Raw genomic sequence first — 24,374 nt, 5'->3', positions numbered from 1 at the left:
TTTGTGTGTGTTTGACGCTCACTGATATGTTCCAGGGTTGTTTTATATTTGGCGCTATTCTATCTTACGCTTTGTTGATCTTTTTTACCTACAAGCTCATAGAACATTCTATTGCGAACACATTGACACAAAAATGAATGACGTACATAGAAAATTAATGTCATGAGAGTGAAATAAGTATAAACTTTCAAAGCGCCATGCGTCGTCCCGTCACCGATACCGGGTAACAATTTCACCACTTCCCACACTCTTGCGGGCGGGCCGCAATCATTATTCTACGCTTATATTCATATCACCGTGTTGGGAATTTCATTGCGAGTCCATTGATACCAAAATTAACGCTGTAGGACAAGTGTGGATGGAGGTGATAACAATCCCAAGAGTAAAAACATTTTGTTGCTGTTGGGCGCTCACGGCGAGTCATCTTCGTAGTTATTTATTTGGTGCTGGTATCCCTATACGTTTCGTGACTTTTTTTACTGATGTTCTTCTAGAGAATTTTATTGCGAACACATTGGTACCAAAATGAAATACGTAGCTCAAGAACTAAGGTGAGTAAAAAGAGTATACACATTTTTGTTTTTACGCTTACTCAGCAAAAACGCTCCGCGCACATACCGTTTTTTTACCATCCCAGGGAGCGCGAAAGTGATAATACCATTCGTTCATAGAATCCACTTTTCCACGGTGCTCTGAAAGGTATAAATTTCCAACGGCACTGTCTTTGTTTTAAGACTGAACGTACCTCTGGATGATTCCATATCTTCCTTAGGCAAGCTTGCCACTTTATTGATTGCCATCCATAGTTTAACACATCCAAACTATCTTAACACTCTCTCCTCAATTTTGTAGATCAATCATTCACATTCAACTTCTTTCCAAAACATTATCATGTTATGGAAAGATGTTTCTCCAAATGCCATATATATTCCTTACATTCTCAGCATGTGCATCATCCACAGAAATTCAACAAGAGTCCTTCAACTCTGCATGTGCATGTAACTCCAGGTGTTTTATATTACACATTTAACTCATTTTCCTTATGAAGCGTCTTTTCACGACTACATTCACAAAATTCAAATGTTCTTCATTAACTGCTCTTGCCACTTCTTATCCCATCTAGTATTTCCCTTTACAATTCTACTTGTATGCAACACTACACACCTACTTGAACATTCACATAAAAAAACCAGTGTTGAATGTAATGAAACGCCATTTTCTGGGCGAGCCCTGTCGGCTCCCTGAAGCTATCCTAACTGATATGTGCTACAGTATACATATTAGTTTGGGGTCATCAATCTGGAGTCCTTATGCCTACCTGACCACGAGCCAGAATCTGGCCCCCTCAGAGAGGTGCAGGGAGCAATGGCCTATGAGCACTTTACATTTAAAGTAAGGTACAGTATATCATAACTGCCATCAACTGGGGATGGACCCAGAAAGGTAGAAGAATCAAAACAGACCACTGCCTGGTTAACCTGTGCAATCTACATCCGAAATTATAAATATAACTTGCCTAGAAACTTAATGTTTGACTTAAACACACATCTACATAAAACACTTTACATGCAATCTTGTATTGCATACACAATACATAAAAACCTTTGGCAGGTGTACAAAACCTGTGTAAATCATCAATATGTTAAGAACCTAATGATAAAAACTCAAGCATTGAATATAATTAAATGCCCTTTTCTGATGGGCTCCCAGTATCTCCGAAGCTTAGCTCTAGTATCACCAGGCCTTAGCCAACACACACCAAACCTCCAAAGACCATCCGTCACTTACCAGGGGTCAGGATCAGAATATTTACGAGGCAAGTGGAGCAGGGAAGCAGGGGAATCAAAGATCAACATAAAACTGAGAAAATCCTACCAGAAAGCATAGCTACAATAAAACAGTGACTGCTTGAAAGAAATTAGGCACCCCTTGGTAAATTATGCAAACGGTCATTGCCAAGAGTTAAATACCCTGACTAAGGACAGTAGATGGCTGAAAGGTTTCCTGAGGGCTCAGCTGCCCAGCCTCCTCATTATTCTGCCTGGTATAGCCTGTAACGTACGTTTGCGTATGCATGTTTGGGTGATAAGACTAAGAATTTATTAAATAAATATAAAAAACTATAGTCTTGGTTACAGCAGTCAGCTTGTTGGAGATGTAATGACATGTTGTGATCAAGACAAGGCCTCCTCGAGCAGGCTAGAATGAGAGGGATGAGAGCATGGGGGCTCGATGCAGCCAGAACATGGCTGGCTGCTCTGTAGCAAGGCTAAAGCATCTTGTGAGGCAACCCGTTCTCGCAAATTCGTAAAGTCAATATTGACTTATTTAATAAGTGCATAGGTGACATTCTAAACATAATAGATACCCTTAAAAAGCTTCATAGAAAACACCGACCTTACCTAACCTTGTTAGTATCTTAAGATAAGTATCTTATAGCTTTGTAATTACAATTGTTACTTAACCTAATATAGGTATAGGTTAAGTAATAATTGTAATTACAAAGCAATAAGATGCTTATCTTAACATACTAACAAAGTTAGGTAAGGTCGGTGTTTTCTATGAAGCTTTTTAAGGGTATCTATTATGTTTAGTATATCACCTATGCACGTAGTTAATAAGTCAATATTGACTTTACGAATTTGCGAGAACGGGTTGTGTGAGGGTAGGAACCGGACTCTAGAGTTGTGACAGTCAATGGGTGTTGAAGATCGGCGGTATCTCTCAAGCATCTGTACTGAACCACTATATGAGTTTGACTGGCAACACTTCCATTATTGGGGTTTATATTACATGCTTCTCCTCACTTTGGCAAATTGACCAACATATAGCAGGTTACCTACTGGCTAGCATTATTGATCCTGTACCTTTTGGAAGAGATATTAATTGTAATTAGTGGACCTAGGATAGATGTAGAACTTCCTGGAAAAGTGAACCCCTTAGGGGGTAAGTTCAGTGGGATTAACAGGCACATCTAATTATCTGCACTGAAGCTAATGAGAATATGAAGCAAGTATATTATTAATATACTTGCTACATGGCCCTCCAACACATGTAGCCTCTGCTGGGCCCATTATTGGCATCTCACCTTCAGCTATGTGGTGTTGGTTTTCCCTGGAACATTGTGTTCTATCAGACTCTATTGCTCTCTTTTTATTTATGCTTCACAACTGTGTACACTCCAGCTTTCCATTTTGTACCAACTGTGGTTAGCATTCCTTTCCCTGAGGTCAACTTCCATTTCCATATGCTTACTCTAGGTCTATCTATTTCCAGGTCTACCTACTTTAAGGGGTTGTATGAGTTGACCCCCCCCCCCTCTAGAATCACTTTGCTTCTGGACAATCCAGGAGATTCATAATCCCTTGTGTGGTCAGTTGATGGGGTGGACTCTTTTCTCAACTTACGAATACAACAGCATCGAGACATGAGGACTGTAAGCTTGTGCACATTAAAGATCTGCCTATCATGTTGGCCCTACTATAGTGGGTGTTAGGTACCTTACACTTTAGCAAAGAGCACGCATGAGTTTCATAATCCATGGCTGCTTCCACCTTCCCTTACCAATTTATTGACCAACATGTTGACCAACATAGCTGGGTAGTTGTGGCTTCCCAATTTTATTTCATACTCTGTGGTTTGCCTGCTAGGTTCTGTGGTCCTTTCACCTATGGGTGTAGGCAGTTGACTTTGTATTTTGCATGGTTGTCTTGTGGGGCTGGACACTCCTGTGTAACCTTTTGCAGCCTGTCTGCAGCAGGTGAGGTGGATGCTTTTTCCATGCTGAGGAAACTTACAAGCATCTAGTCTTTAAACACTAGTTACACCATTACAACCAGCTTCCTCTGCCTCACCTGGTGAACAGCCAGTTTGGTTTACTGCGTCTCCTCCTCCTCTGTAGATTCGGGCCCGCTGGCACCATCCCCCTCGTCAACATTGAACATACACTCGTACATCCATCTGCCAACTGTTTCTAAATGGAACACGCTTTCCTCCCAACTCCTGTTAGTGTTTACATTCACGCAGCTCTCCTTGCTTAACGCATTGTATGGCTGCTACTTCACCGAGCTCGACCCAAGGTTGGATTGATGGCACCAACAGCTGAAGGGCTTCGGTGGCAGCATCAAAGGCTCCACCTCTCATGGTGCCCAGTCTAGAAGTGCTTCCCAGGGTTCCTGGACTCCTTCACAGAACTCTACTCTATATTTTTCAGACAACTGCACCCTTGATCTTAAGATACCACATAAACTGTATCTGGTATGTCAGCCAGTTTGTTACATACAGTATACATATACATAGACATATGCATACACACCCATAAACAAGCATATATATAGTATGAATTTTTGCACAAACATTCAACCTGATAAATGATGTTAAATTGTACCCATTAGTTCTAGTCGATGATAGATGTCAGCACAAAATGCTCCTCTAAATCTGGCTAGCACAATTCTTCTCTTTCTATACTGTAGTTTTTTGCCAACCCCTTCAATCCTATTAAACCAAACAAGATCAGAGTCTGAAGGGTAAAGGAATTTATTTATGAAACTCTCACAGACATTTTTTTATACACAACCAGCCTAACAAGAAATCAAAATACAAATATTAAAGTATCAAATAATTTATTGAAAACTATTATACAATTTATTCACAACTAGGCTAACACGCTCCTGCTGTCCAAATATTTGATGCTACAATTAGAAACAATTTCCCACTTGTCCTCAGACATTTTATTACCTTCAATTTATATTTAATTTAACAGGGAAAGAAAATGGGAGTTTATCAATCATGATGACTGCTAATCAAGTAACAATTATTCTGTATATCCTAATATATACTAATCTGTAAATTATAAAAACTACATTGGTAATTGCATCTTACCTCGTGCCAAGAGTGCTCCGTGTATTGATGCTAGACCTATAGGTGCCAGGAGTGCAGAGGTTAGTGGGATAATCAACTGTACAAGCAATTAAATGTAAACTATGATAAAGCAGGTATCTAGACCAAGCAAATCTCCATGACTAATATCTGTGAGCACAATGTAAGCTAACATGCAGCTGCATGCCAGTTATTGTACCTCCCCACAAATCATTACTCATGAGGCAGAAAGGGCGCCAGAGAAATTGTATATATTAAAAACTCTCCATATTATTTACAGTGCTCCATGCTATATCCTCAATGTATATATTTTACAAATTGCCAGTGCAATAAATCAAGTCATCAATTAGTCAAGAAAGAAAAAGTGTCAATTAGACAAGCTAGAAAGTCCTAATTAAATGAAGGCAAATGGGCCCTTCCCCATAATATCTTTAAACCAAAAGAACAGTGCACATATAATAGCATTAAACATTTAATATAATATAAGTCAAATAATTTATAAACACAAATCAGTCTGAGTGAATATAAAAAGCTTCTGTCTGAGCAGGACACAGATGCTCAGTAAAACAAGACCCATCCTGGTTCTTACGGAGTGGATCATGACAGTCAGGGCAGGAGAACATCTTGCACTGGCACAACAGGGAGCTTTACAACGTTTGTCAGATGATGCTAGTGAGGTATTGGAGAGGAGCTCAATCCAGTCCAGCGTGAATACAAATTATAATACTCAATTCTTCTTAAGCACAATTTTGCATTAGGACTGCCAAGTATAGGAACATAAAAACTGCAAAATAGGCCTGCCTGCTGGAAGGTCCTTTTTAAATCTAATTCTCCTACCCATGTAACTATTCAATTTATTCTTGAAACCTATCAAAACCATCCAATTTTAACATATTTCTTTCATAAACCATGCATACTGATTTTCCTAAGTAGCCTCTCATGCAGAACTGTGTTGAAAATCTTGCCAAGGTCCAGATATACAATCTTCACATTTACCCTATATGTCAACAGCCTTGAATACATTTGAATAAAAATATAAATTGCCCCTTGTGCATTCATGTTGGGAGCTTGCCATTCCTCCCAACTGCTTGGACAGAGCAGAGCACCTACAGCAGTACTCGGTCCTTTGCTGCAGACTATCATTCTGACTTAACACAATGAAAAAAACTGCAAAACATGATCAAGAATTCTGGGTTCTTGTTCAAAGGGACACTTTTCATCTTCATTCAAAATCTAATTTTTTAGCCACTTAGATTTGATACTCCCTAAGGCAAGTGTGATACGAAGTGAGAAACTACAGAAAATGGGAGGGTTGGTCAGGAAATGCTGGGGAAAGACTTGCTGCTCAAGTGACTGGGGTTCCAGGAACAACATGGCAGAACGTTGAAGAAAACTCCAAAGAGTCACAACACAACACCATGACCCTGCCAGGAGGAGCAGGTTACCTGGAGAAGAGCTGCCCAACTGAAAAACACTGACAGCAGAGGTGGGAAATGCTGGGGAGTTAACTCTCACTAAAAAGGTACAGTTAGAACAAACAACCCCAAAAGTGGATGTCCAAATAGGAAAAAGCCTTGAAAGCCTAACTTCTGAAAGTCATGCACATAGAGATACATTTGCACATGACTCAACTTTACAAAACTGAAGCCAAGACAAAGGCTTCAAGCACTGTACACAAATGATACAATGCACCATTTGGGCAATGATTATTGGAAGATATGCAGCTCAAGTCTTCAAGAAGACTGGAGATACCAACATAAGGCAGTCACATATGAACATAATGTAGCTAAACCAAGCCCAAATTAAATAGGACCCATCTTTAAGGACAGAAGGAAAAAAATAATTTTTAATCAAAGAGCTAGGGTTAGGATGGAGATGCATGAAAGCATCTTTCTAACTAAAACATTAAACCACGAGTCTGTTGGAGAGTATGAAGTTGACAAATCCAATTGCCAGTTGCCCGAGCAAGCAGGGATTTTCTTTAAAGCAAGGTAACCTTGAACAATCCTCGAACAAAGCAACCTAAAACCTGTCTAGACACTAGTTCCATACCTAACCAAGAGACCAGGTAGGCTCTAATAATGAATGGGAAGGAATTAATATGAAAGAATGTTTAAATAACTTTAGAAAGAGAGGATTTGAGATCAAGGCCAAGACTAAGGTGCAGCTCTACCAGCAGCACAAAAAGAATTGATGGTTTTCAAAACAAGTTTCTGCTCCTAAAGTGTTAACCGAGTAATAACATAATGGGAGGACTGAGAGAAATACCATTAGAGAGTCTGCCAAGCCATGTTATTGGATTAGTACCACTATCTGCTCCCCATACAGATAGAATACATCCTACCTAAAATATCAACCAGCATGTGACTTCCAATAAGCAGGCTCTCCTCTGTTGCAGTATTATGCTTTTCTCAACACTTTTTTTGTGGCTTTAACTCCTAAATCAGCGTATTACATATTCAAACACTACTAGGTCAAAGTGGTTGCTGGCCACTTGGTGATAAATCTTAAGTTTTCTCAAAATCCACCTTATTTTGGTGAACAGTTGCTAGTGGGATCATTGATCTGTGCCCTTGCTGAAAGAGATGTGATATTTCACAAAATTATGTTACACCCGACAAATCTACAGTCTGATTATTTTCCTCAAAGTAAAGGTGATAAAGCAATGCACAATAGAAAAGCAGCAAGTCATGCTACAGTGAAGAGTGTTGGTGCAGTAGAGGGCTGGTTGGTATAGGCACAAGTGTGAACAAACAAACAAACAAACAAGAGGAAGGTTGGTTGCTCATGGAGAAAGCTAGAAAATGTCATGTGAGAAAATTGAGCAGTGTTTTCCATGTAGATGGAAATGATCCCAGGTAGATCCCAGGTAGCCGAAAAACGAGTCTCCCCTTTGAGAATTATTCTATCAAGCCTGACCTGACTAGAAGGTCTAGAAAATATAGAGGTGATAACACAGATGTAAAATAGTTGGTTGGATATGATGAACAATTTGAGATTATGGGCAGTAAATAAGAAAATAGATAAATGACTGGTTAGGAGATGTGGATAATTTGCTGGAGGCGTGAGGCTCGCTTCTGAAGGGCTTTGACCTGACTTGAGTGCCAAATATTGCAGGGGGAAGCCGTGCTCCGTTTGAGCTCCCATCAGAAAGGAACCCCTAGCGATATATCTCCAAGAGAAGAGAAGTATGCAGACGTTCCAGCTGTGGAATCGAGCTGGGAACGTTGTGGTCTCAAGTCCTGGACGGCGAGGAGTGTTTATTAAGCCGCCCAGAGACATTATCGTGGGCCGTGGGAGTGCCCTGACCAGACTCCTTCAGAGGAAGGAGCGCCCTCAACTAGACAATCTGTGGTAAGCACGATTTAAGCCAGTCTATAGTGATTACTTGTAAATGGTCGTGTGCCCAGCGACAGTAGCAATGTTTATTGATAAGTAGACATATTTTGATAAGGCAGAAGGCCTAAAATAAGAGTGGAGAGGGAAGAACATCCTGGAGGACGGAGCGACATCCGTCTCCTCCAAGCGCTGGCAGGTGACTGAGGGAGCCCAGCTCCTGATGGCGGAGGACCCTCCCAGAGTGAGTGAGGACCGCCGGGCAAGGCGGAGCATGGACCAGCCCAAAAATGGGAAGTCCACTCTCACAGTATGTAGAGAGCTGATAGATGTTGGAGGCAAACATATTGTGTGGTTATTTTTGTTAATGTGTTTAAGGGGAAACATTTTTATTGGAGTGTCAATGGGTTGCAGGTTTGTCTGTGGGGAAGAATTTGCCGAGAACTTCGAAGACGGCACAGAGGGAGTAGTTGATGAGACTCCAAGGTAGTGGAGGAGAGGACCTCGAGCTGTGAGGAGTGTCACGTGCTTCTGTAGAGGTGGTGGGTGAAGCACCATAGTTGTTCAAGGAAACTTCATGGTAGCATCCTGGAGGAGCTGCAGAGGATCCTAGTAGTTTAACCCGGAAAAATCTGAAGAGATCAGGGTAGTTAACTTCCAGATGTGGGAGGGAAGTTCTAAATGATTACTTGTAGGGTGGTGATAGTGTTTGGTTGTCATTAGCGTGCAAGACGCAGTGAAAGGCAAGTGATTGTTTGCATTCTTGTGCCGAGGAGTGTTTATACTGAAGTATAGAGTTACAGTCGTAGGCTGGATTACCTACAGATGTATGTGTTCTAGGACTGATAGAGTGATCGATTGATCATTGTTGTGTATCAAGGAACATTTATACTGATATATATATATATATATATATATATATATATATATATATATATATATATATGTTATTGCATTCATACACTGATTTTCCTTGTACATGTTTATAGATATATTCTCTCGCTGATAGTGCAACATTGTATTATAAGACTTGATCTACTTGAGAAGGTTGATAGTATCAGGTGGTGAATCAGAAGTATGTGCTTTGTCCAGTAAATGTATTCAAATTTGCTGGTGTTTGCCCTTGTCCTAGTGAGGCTTCCCAGGAAGTAGAAAAGATGGAGAGAGAGAGAAAGAACCAAGAACGACAGCTGTGGACAGGGTAGAACAGAAATCTAATAAGTTAAAGGGGATTGAGATCATATCACATAAGGAGAGAGTGGGGAGTCACAGCAGCTCGAGTGGGTGTGTGCACGTGACAACGAGGCTAAGTGTTGGAGCCGCATCCCCTAAACATGTGATGTTGAGCCCATCTCCAAGAGCCAGAAGTGCCCAGTGTGATCTTCTGGTAAAGTATAAGCACTCTACCGAGTTGCGGGTTAGGTTGTCCATAGAGAAGGATCAACGACAACACCACCAACCCACACTACAATACAATATGGCCAACTTGGGAGCTTTTAAAATTGTTGCTGAATTAAATCTATGAAGATAAGCTATTAGAGGTTGTCAGCTGGCACAGAGGAGTAAATTCCAGATCATACTGGCATAGAACTTATCATTTAGCAAAGTTGGGCCATTTCTTGTCAACAGAATGACAAATGAACCAGAGGACAAGTTAATAATGGCATCAGCTTGGCTACATTCTTGTTTCCCTAATACACCTCTTGATACAACCCATGGATTAAGACAATTCAGAACCTTAAGCACCATCATAAAATATACTTTCCAGATGTCTCTAGTAAATTACAAACTTCAATAAGTTAGTATAATAAAGCCAACCAAGTGGACGTTATCACAGGACTAAGTAAGAACAACAACCTTGACAATTATTCACAACAAATTTTACATCCCTCTGGTTGATTTTCCAGCAGATCACAATGCAGACTTAATACTTAAAGAGAGTCAAATACGTTCACAAGTAAAAATGACGAGGAATTACCTGCATATGCTAGGAGGAGGATACAGTCCCAAGGACCAACAGAGTAATTGGTGTTAAACACTTGTGTGACACACAAGCAGATAATGAGTGACAAGCCCCCCTACTTCTCAAAACTTAAAAATTATCATGGAATATTAATTATATAAAAAAGAATAGAATTATAAAAGCAATAATAGACTACTGCCAAATAATAGTCAAGCCAAGGAGGACGATAAAGATGGAGAAAAGAGCAGAAGAAAACATAGGCAATCAAGAAATAACAGTTATTTCTAGATGATATGGAATCAAGTAATTATTTTATTCCTCGGGATACAACAAAACTGTATAATATGTACATACCTTTTGTTAATACTAGAACAGACTATGAAACAACAACAAAGACTGGCAAAGAAAGTTTGCCATAAACATCTATGGGGAGCCCATCAAGTTCCAACCACCTTGATGGGCCCGGTAGTACAGTCGGGTTTGTCCTCGACTCACAATCGAGAATTCCAGGTTCGATCCCGGGCCGGACAGAAATGGTTGTGACCCTTTCCTTTCACCTAATGCTCCCTGTTCACCTAGCAGTAAATAGGTACCCAGCAGTTAGTCAGCTTGTTGTGGGGTTGCATCCTGGGGAGGGTCAGTAGTTCAACCCTGGATGCTGCCACAATATCAGCTTAACATATACTGTATGTGTGTGTATGTACAGTGGAACCTCGAGCGACGAACGGCTCCAGTTACGAGCATTTCGAGTAACGAGCAAGCCACTCGCAGAAAATTTGTCTCGACTGACAAGCTTTCGTTCGATTAACAAGCTTTCCCCCTGGTTTTCGGACACCTCCGACGACAGTTTTGTTGTTTTCAAGACGAGTTTTCCACACGATGAGCTCTGTGCCGGAATGGATTAAATTCGTTAATCGAGGTGCCACTGTATAACCTGGCTACCTGTCCTCCAACACAATGAAATATTATTATTAACTCTACCCATGGATTAAACAGCAGCTACCACCACAAACTATTTACTGCTTATAATGAATAATTTTCTAGTCTTCAATGTTTGATTCTGGTGTTTCTACAAGATTTGTTTCTGCAGCAAATCCAAAGATGGGCTAGTTTTCACCAACAATAGGCTGATCTTGAACTGTTCAAAAATTAAGTGGCTGCCCGTAAATACTATAAAAATTGCAAAGGAAAAATGCTAGATGTATGGTACCCTCATTCTTGTCTCCACCAATCATGTTTGTTTATGGTATTTGTTCATGAAATGTCATCCTTACCCTATGAACCCACCAGGGCAAGGGAAAAATAAAATAAAAGTGTGAAAGCACAAACACCTGCTGCACATTTGGGAGTTTCTATGATGCAAAAATGCACTGTACATTAAAATTTTGCATAACTAGTATACAAGCAATCAACTTGCACTTTAAATCACATACAGTATTCACAGTTGGTGCATCTCCGATCCCATAACGTACAGTACTGTGTTAATGAGAACCACATCCCTGATGTCCAAATACTGTATTGGTAATTTTTAGTAAACAAAAACCACCAAGTCCATTATTTTACGAATTGGTATTATAGAATGGTAACGTTTACAGTATTTATAAAGAGGAAATGAGTAAAATGATTAGCAACATTTTCCACCTACCAGTCCTATTTTTTCTTGGTCAATAAGCTGGAAATGAGCAAATTTTTTATGGTCTTTGGTTCAGTGACATATACAAAACCAAAGAAGCTGGCCATGAATGTGGTGCACACCCGTTCTCGCAAGAATCAGATTCTAAAGTCATTGTGATGTACACAATTTACACATTAATCAAATTATAAATGGTACTGCTAACAACATTTAAAAATACAAGCACAATGGACTTTTAAAGAATGTTTGCATGTAATTGAAAAAGCATAAACAATCAACATTATGAAATATTACTACTTTAAAGATAATACAAATGATAAAAGATATTACAAGGCGGAGAGTAATGACAAAAATTGTACCAAAAAAAAAAAAAAAAATGCAAAAGCCTAAGAATACCAGTACTACTGAAAGTTGACGAAAGCTATGTGGCACTAGAAACCATCTTTATTGGGAGGATCTGCCCTATGTGGCAACCATTGGATGTACTATAAATTCTAATTAGAAAACAAATAGATTTAATAAAGATGACTGTGTTAATATTATGACACACACACACACAAATAAACGACTGGCTAGAAACATACCACAGTTGTCTGATACTGCCCAGTCTGAAGGAAAAATTAATTATATTATTAGTTATTTTGAAAAACAGTAATTATCATAATTAGCTTCATCATTACACAATAGTTATTAACCAACTATACATGAGGCTTAATACAACCACATTACAATTATATAAAAAAAAAAAAAAAAAGCCAGTGTTGAATGTAATGAAATGCCATTTTTCTGGGTAGAGCCCTGGAGGCTTTCTGGAGCCATTGGACTGATATTAACTAATATTAGTACAGGGCTTTAGTTATATGGAGTTGTCATGCCTACCGGGGACCACGAGCCAGAACATGGTCCCCTCAGAGAGGTGAAGGGAGCAACAGCCTATGAAACTCATGTATGAAAGTATTAAAGTCTGCCATCGACCAGGGTTGAGCACCCAGAAAGGTAGGCGCTTCAAATTTCAGCCAGGTGGGGTCTGTTTTGAAGTGCCTACCTTTCTGAGTGCTCAATCCCCAGTTGATGGAGGACATGAATACTTTCATACATGTGTGTTTCATAGGCCATTGTTCCCTTCCCTCTCTGAGGGGGACTATGTTCTGGCTAGTGGTCCCCAGTAGGCATGACAACTCCATATGACTGAAGCCCCCATACTAATATTACTTCAATAGCGCCAAGGAGCCTCTGGGGCGTTCCCACAGAAAAAGTGTTTAACACTTTAGTGCGCGCGGCACTCGTGAAAAAAAAAGGGCCTTGTGCGCGCGGCGTTCTGCGCGCTCAAGCGTAAACACAAAAAAGTGTATAATCTTTTCAAGCTCCTAACATCAATTCTTGAGCTACGTTTTTCATTTTGGTATCAATGCGTTGGCAATAAAATTTTCTACAATATCATATGCATAAAATGTTACCAAAGCATTTGCTATCCCACCACGAAGTAAATAAACACGAAGATGACTCGCCATGACACCCAAACAGGAAGTAAATGTTCATACTCTTTCGTTTGTTGCCAGCCTCACAGTCATCCTACAGCGCTTATTTTGATATCACTGAACTCGCAATAAAATTCTCCACCCAGACATATGCCTATCAATGTCTAATTATGTTCCGCACGAGTGTGGGAACTGGGCGAATCGTTAGCCGTGATTTCAGCAGCGACGACACTGTTGTGATGCAGCGCTTTGAAAGTTTATACTTATTTCACTGTCCTGACATTATTTCTCGAGCTACGTATTTCATTTTTATAGCATTGTGTTCGCAATAGAAAGTTTTATATATAACAATAGAAAGTTCTATAAGAACATGGGTAGAATTGGCCAACAGAGCGTCAAATAAATTTGCGGCGAATAAAATCTTACGCGTGTTTGTACCCGTGAGCGTAAAAAGTTTTTACTTTGCTCATGTTTTTTCAAGTTTATACTTGTTTCACACCGTTTTTTTTGTTTGTATAGTGTTCGGAATAAAATTCTCTACACAGACATATGCATATAAATGTAGAATCATGATCGCGGCCAACACAAGAGTGTGTGGAGTGGGCGATTACCCTCGTTGTGTCACCAACTCAATAGTCTCTCCTCTAAGTTACAATACATTGCCGTTTTCTCAAATAGGCACTGTGCCTATTAGAAAAAACGAAAATTTAATGGCAAACATATTCATACAAACCCCAAGTCGATCGAGTAGTAAATACCCACTATAACACGGTCCGTAAATTTACGTCGTGATCCGACAAGCGCAGCAAAGTAAACAAAGCATAGAAAACAAGACAGCAAAATACCAAGATTCATTCAAGTAGTCATAAAGTAGTTCTCTTGTTAGGTCCACCTGCACACCACCAGAGGTATGCAAATTATTTTCCTTCTTGATCCCCTATCCATGAACACCAAGCATTTAGCCAGGAAGGAGGAAAAACTATAGCCCCAGAACAGGGAGGGGAGGTTCCCAAGCACTTCATTACAGGGAAAGAGGAGAGCCACAGAAAGCTAGCTATGAGTTAACCAACTCCAAGTCACACAAGCCCAGCAAAAACAAAGAACAGTCACTCAGCATAGGTGAAGCATCATACTGTTGCTTCACCAAAACTCCCAAGCCCATATATCTCACCAAGACATTCAAAGAAAAATCCTAAGAGCTGCAAATTTACAACAAATGGCCCAAGGGTAGTTTGCAGGTTGGTTAAATTTGATAACACTGTGGACAGTCCGAGACAACCAGGCCCTTGAACAAGGAACCAAGGACACCACATCCACAAAGCATTTCCATGCACGCAATTAGCAGTTCAGGGATAATGGCAAATGGCCACAACTGGACATAATAAATGACGTAGCCCTGGCTGAATCAACCAAGCATAAATCATCAAAGGACCCCTCCAAAATCAAGCCATCTTATTCTAATCCAGAAAGTACTAAAAGAGAAAAACCCTGCTTCTGGAGTTGAGCATGAAGCCCCACCCAACCTAACAATCTGAAGCAAGGGGTTAACAAAACAGTCTAGAAATAATCTCACATCAAATGGACAACAGAAAACGGAGGGAGGGTGGGACAGATGGAAGGGAAGGAAGGGACGGAAGGGAAGGAAGGGACGGAAGGGAAGGGAGGGACGGAAGGGACGGAAGGGGAGGGAGGGAGGGAGGGACGGACGGAAGGGAAGGGAGGGAGGGACGGAAGGGAAGGGAGGGAGGGAGGAAGGGAGGGAGGGACCGACGGAAGGGAAGGAAGGGACGGACGGAAGGGAAGGAAGGAAGGAAGGAAGGGAAGGAAGGAAGGGACGGAAGGGAAGGGAGGGAGGGAGGGAGGGAGGGAGGGAGGGAGGGAGGGACCGACGGAAGGGAAGGAAGGGACGGACGGAAGGGAAGGAAGGAAGGGAAGGAAGGAAGGGAAGGAAGGGAAGGAAGGAAGGGAAGGAAGGAAGGGAAGGAAGGAAGGGACGGAAGGAAGGGACGGAAGGAAAGGAAGGGACGGACGGAAGGAAGGGAAGGAAGGAAGGGACGGAAGGAAGGGACGGAAGGAAGGGAAGGAAGGAAGGGACGGAAGGAAGGGACGGAAGGAAAGGAAGGGACGGACGGAAGGGACGGAAGGAATGAGGATTGTAACAGTGAACGTCACAGACATAAGCACCAGACAAAAAATTATAGGTTTATGGCTAGGGGATTGACAAGTTGGTACACATTTTCCTGGTGGTGTACAGGTTGAACAAGAGAACTCCTTCATGACTGGGCAATTCGTTCATCTCCGGACTTAGCCGTCTCATTTTAAGGCTTTTGGTTACTTTGCTGTTTATATGTTCAGGTTTGTCCACCGTTCTCTTGACCTTTTCTTGGTTAGGGTGATCTATGATTCCCTTATCCTTTTGCCTCTTCACAGGAGATCATGTTTTGACCTCTGATTCCTGGCGAGTTACAATGACTGAACGGCCTGGTAAGGAGTGGAATGAGTGGAGCTTGTCAAGTAGCAAACACAAAGGAGCCACCAATAGGAGCCTCTCCCAAAAGAACTTATGAAGTAATCATGGAAGTAAAAAATGTTTTGCTCTATGTGTTTTTTTTTTAACGGAGACAAGAATACGGAAAGCTAATATATTTAATAACAAATGGTAACAAGAATAGCAAGATTCCTTTGGAAAATAAGTATTTTAGGGACAAGAAAATGTTGTACAATATGAGTCATGACAAACAATTTTCTTACATAAAACATGCTAATTGATGACAGTAGACAAGCATTTACAAATACTTTAGCAATTTGTCAGGCTTGATGACCCAGGAAAGAGGTGCTTAAGATGAGTCTTCCCTGACTAGTAAAGAGCTTGACTACAGATCAATTTCTAAATGTGTTAAGTAAATCACAAACTTTACATTTGATAAAAAGAATAAATCAAAGTGCTTTTTTCAAATTCACTAAAGTTAAAATTTATATGTATGATCATAAATAAGCAACAGGTAAAGACGAGATACAATATGGACAGATTAATTACAGTAATGTGGGGGAAAATGGAACTGTATGGATGCGCAAGGTGTATGTCAGGTCTGGCAGAGTAGAACTGTTCTGGAGGATTGGAAACCAAAAGTAAGAAATTACACAATTACATCATAATAAAAGTAACTGTTTCGACTAAGAGCTATAGAGGCATTAACCTCTAAAGAGTCATCGGTGCACTGTACGCACAATAGCTATTGAAAAGGTAGAGAAATTGGCAAGTGGTGAACCATGTGGATTTTATGGTAGACATTTGCATCGAGGCTTTTCTTTATAGTCACAGAGGCGCAAAAAAAAAAAAAAAAAAAAAAACAGTGTTGAATGTAATGAAATGCCATTTTCTGGGCGAGCCCCTGGACGCTCCCTGGAGCTATCAGGCTAATGTGTGGTGTACAAGACCGGGGCATTGGTCTATGGAGTTCAGCCTACCGGGGACCACGAGCCAGAATCTGGCCCCCTCAGAGATGTTTCAGGGAGCAATAGCCCTGGAAAAAAAAAAACCTATGGTAGGGGGTTTTCCTTATCTGCCATCGACCTGGGTTAGGCACCCAGAAAGGTAGGCATAACAAAACAAAAATCCACATAGTAAGAAAATTACAACTAAAAACCAAAAAGAGAAGCAGAACTCCCTCCAATCACAAACAAGCAACAGTCACTCTCCACCCTTCATTGCTAGTTCGTGCAGCCCTCCCCTCCCCGTACCGGCTTCCTAGCACTCCAGTTCAAAAGCTAAGCATCAAATAACAAAAAAAAAAAACACGGACCAGAGGGAGAGAAGGCTGCCACGAAGCCTCCGGGGCTCACCAGAAAAATGGCATTTCACTACATTATACGCTGGCTTTCTGTGGGGAGTCCCTACGGCTCCCTGGAGCTACATACCCAAAGATAAGGAAAAGAGGGACTTACCCAGGAGGTGGCCACAGACTCCTCAACACGAAGTTGAAACAACTGGCTACAACCTGCAACCCAAAACAACACAGGAATGCCCAGAGGCAGGAATGTTAACCAAATAACAGGTGGCCAGGACCCTGTTCGACTTCCAAGATCCCCGCACTCGAATATCAGCCCAGGACATGGCAGCCAATGCAGCAAACATCCTAACATCATGGGCACGAGAATAGACCACAGGCTGGCTAGACTAAATACCCCTGCGGACGTCCTGGGAGACCCGAGCTCAGGAACAAAGAACGAGGGAAACCGGATCAACTCAAAGCACATCCCCAGCCACCGAAGCCGAAGAACACATAACTGCGAAGAGCCGCAACCGGACATAGCACATGATGCACCCCCGGCCTGACCAACCAAGCATCAATGACTCGGGAACGCCTCCACAAAGCAGCTGTCTCATTCTTCGCCAGAAAAGAAGAAGTCTGCCACCGAACAAACCGACCGCCTGGGCTGAAGGAGCAGAAACTGCTGCGCCAGAGGAGAGCATGAAGTTCACTGACCCGAACCCCAGAGGCCCATGCCAACAGAAAAAGAGCCCTGGAAAAACAATCTGGAACCGAAGGGGCCACCACAAACCAAAGAGTATCCTGTCCAAGGACCAGGATGGCTCAGGCGATGCACGAGCAGACCAGAGGTGAAACAAAGCACGAGAAAGCATACGGAACAGGGCAGAAATGACATCCACCCTGAACGCAAGGTGAAGAGGCTCAGCCAGCGCTACACGATTCGAGGCAACAGTATTAGGCATCACATGACGGTCCTGAAAAAGCCAAGACAACCCGATCAGAAATAGAAGACAACCTACTAAGAGAAAAAAGGGCAAAATGATAGCCAGGAAACTTCATACTGTCGCCGAGACGAAGCTCTCAGGTGAGACACCATCAAAGAAGGCACCTAATCACCATACAAGTGGTGATAAACATGCATCAAAAAGACCAGATGCGAAGAGCGGAAGAGAAGACTGGACCAGCCATGTACTGGACCGGTACGACCTGCTTGAAAAGGCAGAGCCGTGGAAAATGATTCGTGTACAGACACCGAGCAAGCAGCGCCTGAAATCAAGGCTAGGCCCCTCATAGATCGGGAGACGCCGAGACCACGCTGACGCGAAGATGTCCACATCCGGGAGTCCGTATGTCGGGCAGAGCCAACTGAAGGAGTCGGCATTGACCATCCATTCTGTGGACAGGGAAATGAACCGCAATAGGCCATCCGCCAGGACACTGGACTCTTCCCAGATAAGAACAGCACAGAGAGCCAAACCCCAAGAAGCCGGCAGCCGAGCCACTCGAAGGGACCAGCCCTCAAGAAGCAAAGATCAAAGAGAACCCACCACAGTTCAGGCAATGAGCCATCAGAGAACAGTCCGAATGGAGCCGCATGGTCGAATCCCAAGCAACTCTAACCTTCCGAAACGACAGCCAAACTCCCACACCGTACTGTGAACCCGATGGAAGGACGGACCCCACCGCCTCTGGCCGACCTGGTGAGCACTGGGCACAAAGCTAAAGCCGAGAGACGACACGTCTGTGAACACATCGAGCGAGAACATGGGCTGGTGCCAAAGCACTGAACCCCGAAAATCCCTAAGAGGAAGCCAGTGACTCAGCAACCAATGCAATGCAAGGCCCCCGGAGGATGAATCCAGCAACTGTGAGGAAGGCAGAAGGGGCATCCCAAAGGAACCACAACAGATGCCGAAGCCAAACCCGACCCAGCGGGTAGACTAGAACAGCGAAGTTCAGACGCCCACACATCTGCTCGAGCAACTGCCAGTGACCCCCCTCAGAAACAACCGAAGGCGGGACCCCGCAGCCTCAGCAATGCCACCGGAGGAAGAGACATGGAAAAGGTCCGAGTCTCACCAAAGGCCCAGCCAGGACCGAACCAGGGACGAAACCAGATAGGACTTGCACCAGAGCCCGAACCCAACAAATCGAAACCCCCCCACCCCCACCCCCTGGTGAGCAGACAAGCAGATCAGTGCCAGAAGCCGTCCAAAGGAAAGGCAATGAAGACAAGAAGCAAGCCCCCTCCCCCCTACAACAAAATGAACCAAGCTCTGAACCCCAGAGAAGCATGACAAGCCAACACGTGCCCCTAAGAGCCAGAGACACCACCCAACAACCCACCCCCAAAAGAAGCCAGATGGGGGACAGAAGCATCCAGAAAGAACTGAAGATCCGTACAGTCCCGTGTGGGGCAGAAACAAGACAACACGGCGGAGCGAAGGGGAAGAAGCCCACCTCTCTAGCTCTGACACCCCCCCCCCTCTCCACCGAGGAGGAGGAGCCACCCAACAGGCTGGAGGACAGGCTGGAGGACATCACCACAGGCTGGAGGACACGACCCAAACCGCCCAAGAAATGCAGGACCAAGTGTGGGCGGAGCCGGCCGCGTCCCCAGTGGCCCGCCAATGGAGGGACCCACAAAGGGACTGGTGCCCCCTCCAAGAGAAAAAATATATACAAAATTCAGAAAAAATGAAGAAAAGAAAAGAGCCGACGTGAGAGCAGAGTGGACACCACGCTGACAAGCCAAAGACAGTCCCGAAGGAGGCACCAGCCGTTCTTGTCATTCCATTTTTTTTATTTTTATTTTTTTTGTTACACGAAAGCTGCACCAAAGGCCCACCCCGACAAGCAGAACCGGAGCCCTAGCACGACCACAAAACACGTACCAAGATCCAAGAAGTGCAGTCTGCACGCCAGAAAAACCTCGGAACTCTAGAAGAGGAAGTCCAGGGTGCACAGGAGGCAACCAAGGGGCCTCCAGAACCCCCAAAGAAGACTCAAGAGGAAGAAAACCTCTGAAACAAAACCGAAGAGCCCAAAGGAACCCGGAATCAAACCCGAGGGGAGCCCAAACCACCACAATTGCTGGTGGAAATGCACCACAGAACGGAAGGGCAAAACACTTTACCCAGACTGAACCCCCAGTGAAACAGCCAAAAACAGACCGAAAACTGAGGGACAAAAGGCGTGGGAGTAAGCAAAGCAAACGACTGGGGACACCTGGCCCAAAAACCCAGGGCTCAGACGTAAACACAGACAGAAAACCCAACATCTAAGCATTCCCAGAGTAACAGGAGAAGGACAGACCGACCTAGAAGAACAAAACAGAGAAACAGCACCGAGAGGCTAAAACTCCCAACAAAGGCAAAAAAAACACCCCAAAGCGCGAGCAAACACTCCCAGGCACATTTAAACAGACAAACCGCAGCGCCACTGAAGCGGGAAAGTGACCCGCAGAAAAGAAAATGACCACCAAAACAAAAGGAGATGCGGCTGATGCAAGAGCTGAAATCACACCAGCAAAAGTGGGACTTAAGGCAGACAAGAGGAACAAAAAAAAACCTGCTCAGAAGACACACAGGCAAACAGCCCCAGAACTATTAGCGGGCTCTTCTCACAGCCCTGGGAACCCACAACAGAGACCCAGGAGCAGAGCCATCCTCCATGCCCTCCACCCATGAAGAAAAGGCAGAGTCCAGGGGAAAGGTAGCAAAGAAAGGGGCAGCTGGTGGGATCCAGAAGCCTCAGCTGGAGGAGCAGGCTCAAATGCCTCTGTCCGCAACCCGAATGTGGCAGCCCTGAAGCTGCCCGACTCTCAATACCAACTAAACCCCGCTTCAACCCTGAAACGCTCAGTCGCAAGAAGCCGGGAACAGGGAGGGGTTGGGATGGGTGGAAGGACGAACAATGCCTAACTAAAACGGGGCAGCCTCTGGGCATCCGGGTGGGCAACCAACTTAACGCATTGCAGCAACCTAACCTAGCAAGCAACGCAGATACCACCTGCACCCGCATATCAACATTAACAAATGGGTATCTGGAGAACATGCAGAGACTGCAACTCGCAAGACTCCGGGTCAAAGGTGACGGTAACCCAACAGGTAGCATGACACGAGGCAAAAATGGTGGCTGTCATCCTGAGACAAGGGCACATAGCAACTTTCAAACTCGCATGAGGCGAGCTGGACCTCAAGATACAGCCACAGGTCTACCGAGCCCCGACAGGGTTTTCCAGGGCCCAAGCAATGTGTTGCTAACCATTTAAGACCCAAAGCTAACAAGGGGCAGATCAAAACACTGAAACCCCTGTGACGTGTATAATCACGGGGGCCTAGCAGAGGGCCACCAAAATATCTCAAGTGGAACTATAGCCACACCAGGCAGACCCCCACTAGGCAAAAAACAAAAGAAAAACCCTGCAAACGTATGTTCCCGGAGGAAACAGAAACCGGCCGCCGCATAGGTAGGCAGGCTGCAAGACACCTTGTTGCCCTAACCAGCACGATACTACTCCCTACCCAAGGCCAAACAAGGGCCACAAAACCCCAACTGGCCCCAAGGGCAGGGCAAATGCCAAGCAGCAAAAACCCCTACGGAAATGGCGTCTTGAATGCACCAGGGGAGGAAACCCTAACACGCAAGGGCATTACTAACAGGGCGCCTAGGGGAAGGAGGCCCCTAAGAGTATGCAGCCCCGGTACTGATGGGGACACCTGGCCACCACACACAACACTGCAGAGGTCCCCACGAAGGCAAAACACCACCTTTGGAAATCGAGGCCAGAGAAGACGTCTGCTGCGGACCACATTAGCGAACAAAATGGAGTGCTAGGTAGCCGGCGTGGGGAGGGGAAGGGATGCACAGCAGAGTGGGACTTTTGTTTGTTTCCTTGGGATTGGAGGGAGCTCTGCCTCTCTTTTCGGATTTTAGTTGTAATTTTCTTACCATGTGCGGTTTGTTTTGTTATGCTTGCCTTTCTGGGTGCCTAACCCTGGGTCGATGGCAGACAAGGAAAACCTCAAAACACGGGGGTTTTCTAGGGCCATTGCTCCCTAAAACCTCTGAGTGGGCCAGGATCTGGTTCACGGTCCCCAGTAGGCTGAACTGCATAGACTAATGCCCCGATAGCTCCAGGGGCTGTGGGGAGCCACCGCCAAAGGGGCTTCCGACAGAAAAGTGGTTAACTGTCTTATGAAACTGCTGTGAAATTAAAAAATATAAACAGCACAGCATTCCATTTTAGGATTAACAAGCTATGTAGTACAGTATAACCAAACTTGGGCTAAATACTGCATAAAAAACACTTGTATAATATTAATAAACAAAACCTTTTTTAGAAGAAAAGGTACATGATGCATAAGTGGAGAATTCAGGATCTAGCTAAATAAAATGAGAAGCATAAAAAGGTAAAAATTAGGCCATTTTGGAATACTATAGCATTCCAAAATGGTAAGAAGCTAATTATTCCATTATTCTTACTTTGATCCTTAGGCCATCGCTTGTGTGATGGGGCATAAAGGCAGACAAGGGCGAAGGTGTAGATGTTCCACATGCCGTACACTCCTGTGAAAAACGCACTCGTGTACTCCAGTTTTATGTTCTCATCCCAGCTCCATTGGCCCTCCGAGACCTAGGGAAGGTAAAATATAAATTATGTAGTACAGTAATAAAAGCCATTAGTGTTATCTTTCCTTTCCCGGTTTTTCTTGATTCGCCAGTTGCTACCTATAATGTGGCCTAATCTTGGTTAGCTCAGGCAGAGTCCCTCTCACTAGCATTTTGTGCTCTATAGTCTGACTGCAATTTTCCATGCTTCTCGCACTGTTGGGGGTCAGAGCTCTTGTCACCAATTTCTCTTATCTCTTGCCCCAAGGCCTACCTTTTCCAGGTCCTCCATGTGGTGGTTTGATCTAGCCAGCAGCCATTCGCCCCCAATCTGGAACTGCAACAATGTTTGCTGCTTTGACAGTTTTCAATGACATTTTGTCCATTGCTGATTTTTTCGGTTCAGGGATTCTAATAGTACTTTTGGTGCATTTGGATGCACTTTAACATTTGATGCGAGGCTGCCGTACTTTGTCCTTGACCTTCTGCTGTTCTCCAACAGGTAGGCCAAGTCAGGCATTTCCATTTTTCAGAAAGGTCAACCTTCTCATCTGAGGTGCCATTGGTTGTTACTGAAAGGCATCTCCAAAAATCAAGCGTCGCGTGTAATGAAATGACCTTTTCTGGCGGGCACCAGTAGCTTTCGTCCCTGCCCTGTTTCCATTTTCTCCATGGGCTTATGTGATTTTGCACAAGTGACTTCAGATTGACGGGGATGATGGTCGATTGACAAATCTCAGATAACCTGGGATACCATCTAGTGGTGGTCTGGCACATCACAGTCAGGGTTATCTTGAGATGATTTCGGGGCTTAGTGTCCCCGCGGCCCGGTCCTCGACCAGGCCTACACCCCAGGAAGCAGCCCATGACAGCTGACTAACTCCCAGGTACCTATTTACTGCTAGGTAACAGGAGCATCAGGGTGAAAGAAACTCTGCCCATTGTTTCTCGCCGGCACCTGGGATCAAACCCGGGACCACAGGACCACGCGTCCAGTGTTCTGTCCACTCAGCCGCCGGCTCCCTGTGTATTTACATATTTTAACTATAATTTTTGTGTACCTCAGAACGCCTAATTTCTTTTGAGCAGTTGCTCGTTTTGTCGTGCCAGCTCTTTCTGGTTGGATTTCCTCAGTTTTGTAGTACTGTATATCCAATTACCTATTCCTCTCCATTTATAAAGTGAGCATATTCTGGCACTGGCTCTTGATTATCAATGGAAAGGTCTCGGAGGAACAGAAGGTTGGGCCAAGGTTTAGCAATACCCGAGAGAAGCTCTGATCTTTCTGGGGCCCACTAGAAAAGAGCATTACATTTCATTCAACACAATATTTTATTTTCCAGTATATTTAAAATGGAAAGTTTATATATAATTTTGCTTATATATTCTCAGGATTGTGTTCTATTACTTTGTGTCAGAAGAAACAATCACTTTGCAACAAATAGCAAAAGTTGGTGCAACACCTAAGAGGACCAATCCTTGGTACAATGGAAGAGCTCCAGTCCCAATAAGGCAAGTGAGGTGCCATTGTACATACACTACAGTAGTACCGAGTTTAAATAATTAGTGAAATCAAGTTCCTATGCTGGCTAATTTTATGTTGGTATTTAATTATATGAATTGAAAATAGCTGAAAATCTTGTTTGTAACATTCATCAGACCAAAATTGAAATATGAAGTACTGTACTGGATAATTCACT

The 24,374-nt window shown here is 43.5% G+C and overlaps 1 protein-coding gene across 4 annotated transcripts in view; it reads right to left on the bottom strand.

The window, feature by feature from the left end:
• wls (Wnt ligand secretion mediator) overlaps positions 1 to 24,374 on the bottom strand; it is a 58,884-nt gene that overhangs the window by 7,486 nt on the left and 27,024 nt on the right. The window contains exons 9-11 of one of the 4 annotated variants that reach the window (XM_045743867.2): positions 22,549 to 22,699; positions 12,395 to 12,418; positions 4,882 to 4,917 (exon numbers count right to left, since the gene is read on the bottom strand). In XM_045743867.2, the coding sequence (XP_045599823.1) occupies positions 4,882 to 4,917; positions 12,395 to 12,418; positions 22,549 to 22,699 (211 nt within the window). Of the gene's footprint in view, positions 1 to 4,881; positions 8,847 to 12,394; positions 12,419 to 22,548; positions 22,700 to 24,374 lie in introns of those variants that run through there. The other 3 variants (XM_069328951.1, XM_069328949.1, XM_069328950.1) reach the window with 3 other exon arrangements.

Source organism: Procambarus clarkii, chromosome 22 (assembly GCF_040958095.1).
Source record: "Procambarus clarkii isolate CNS0578487 chromosome 22, FALCON_Pclarkii_2.0, whole genome shotgun sequence".
NCBI classification, from domain to species: Eukaryota; Metazoa; Arthropoda; class Malacostraca; order Decapoda; family Cambaridae; genus Procambarus; species Procambarus clarkii.
Note: the sequence above shows the minus strand (reverse complement) of the source record. Positions and strands in the feature narration are given on the sequence as shown.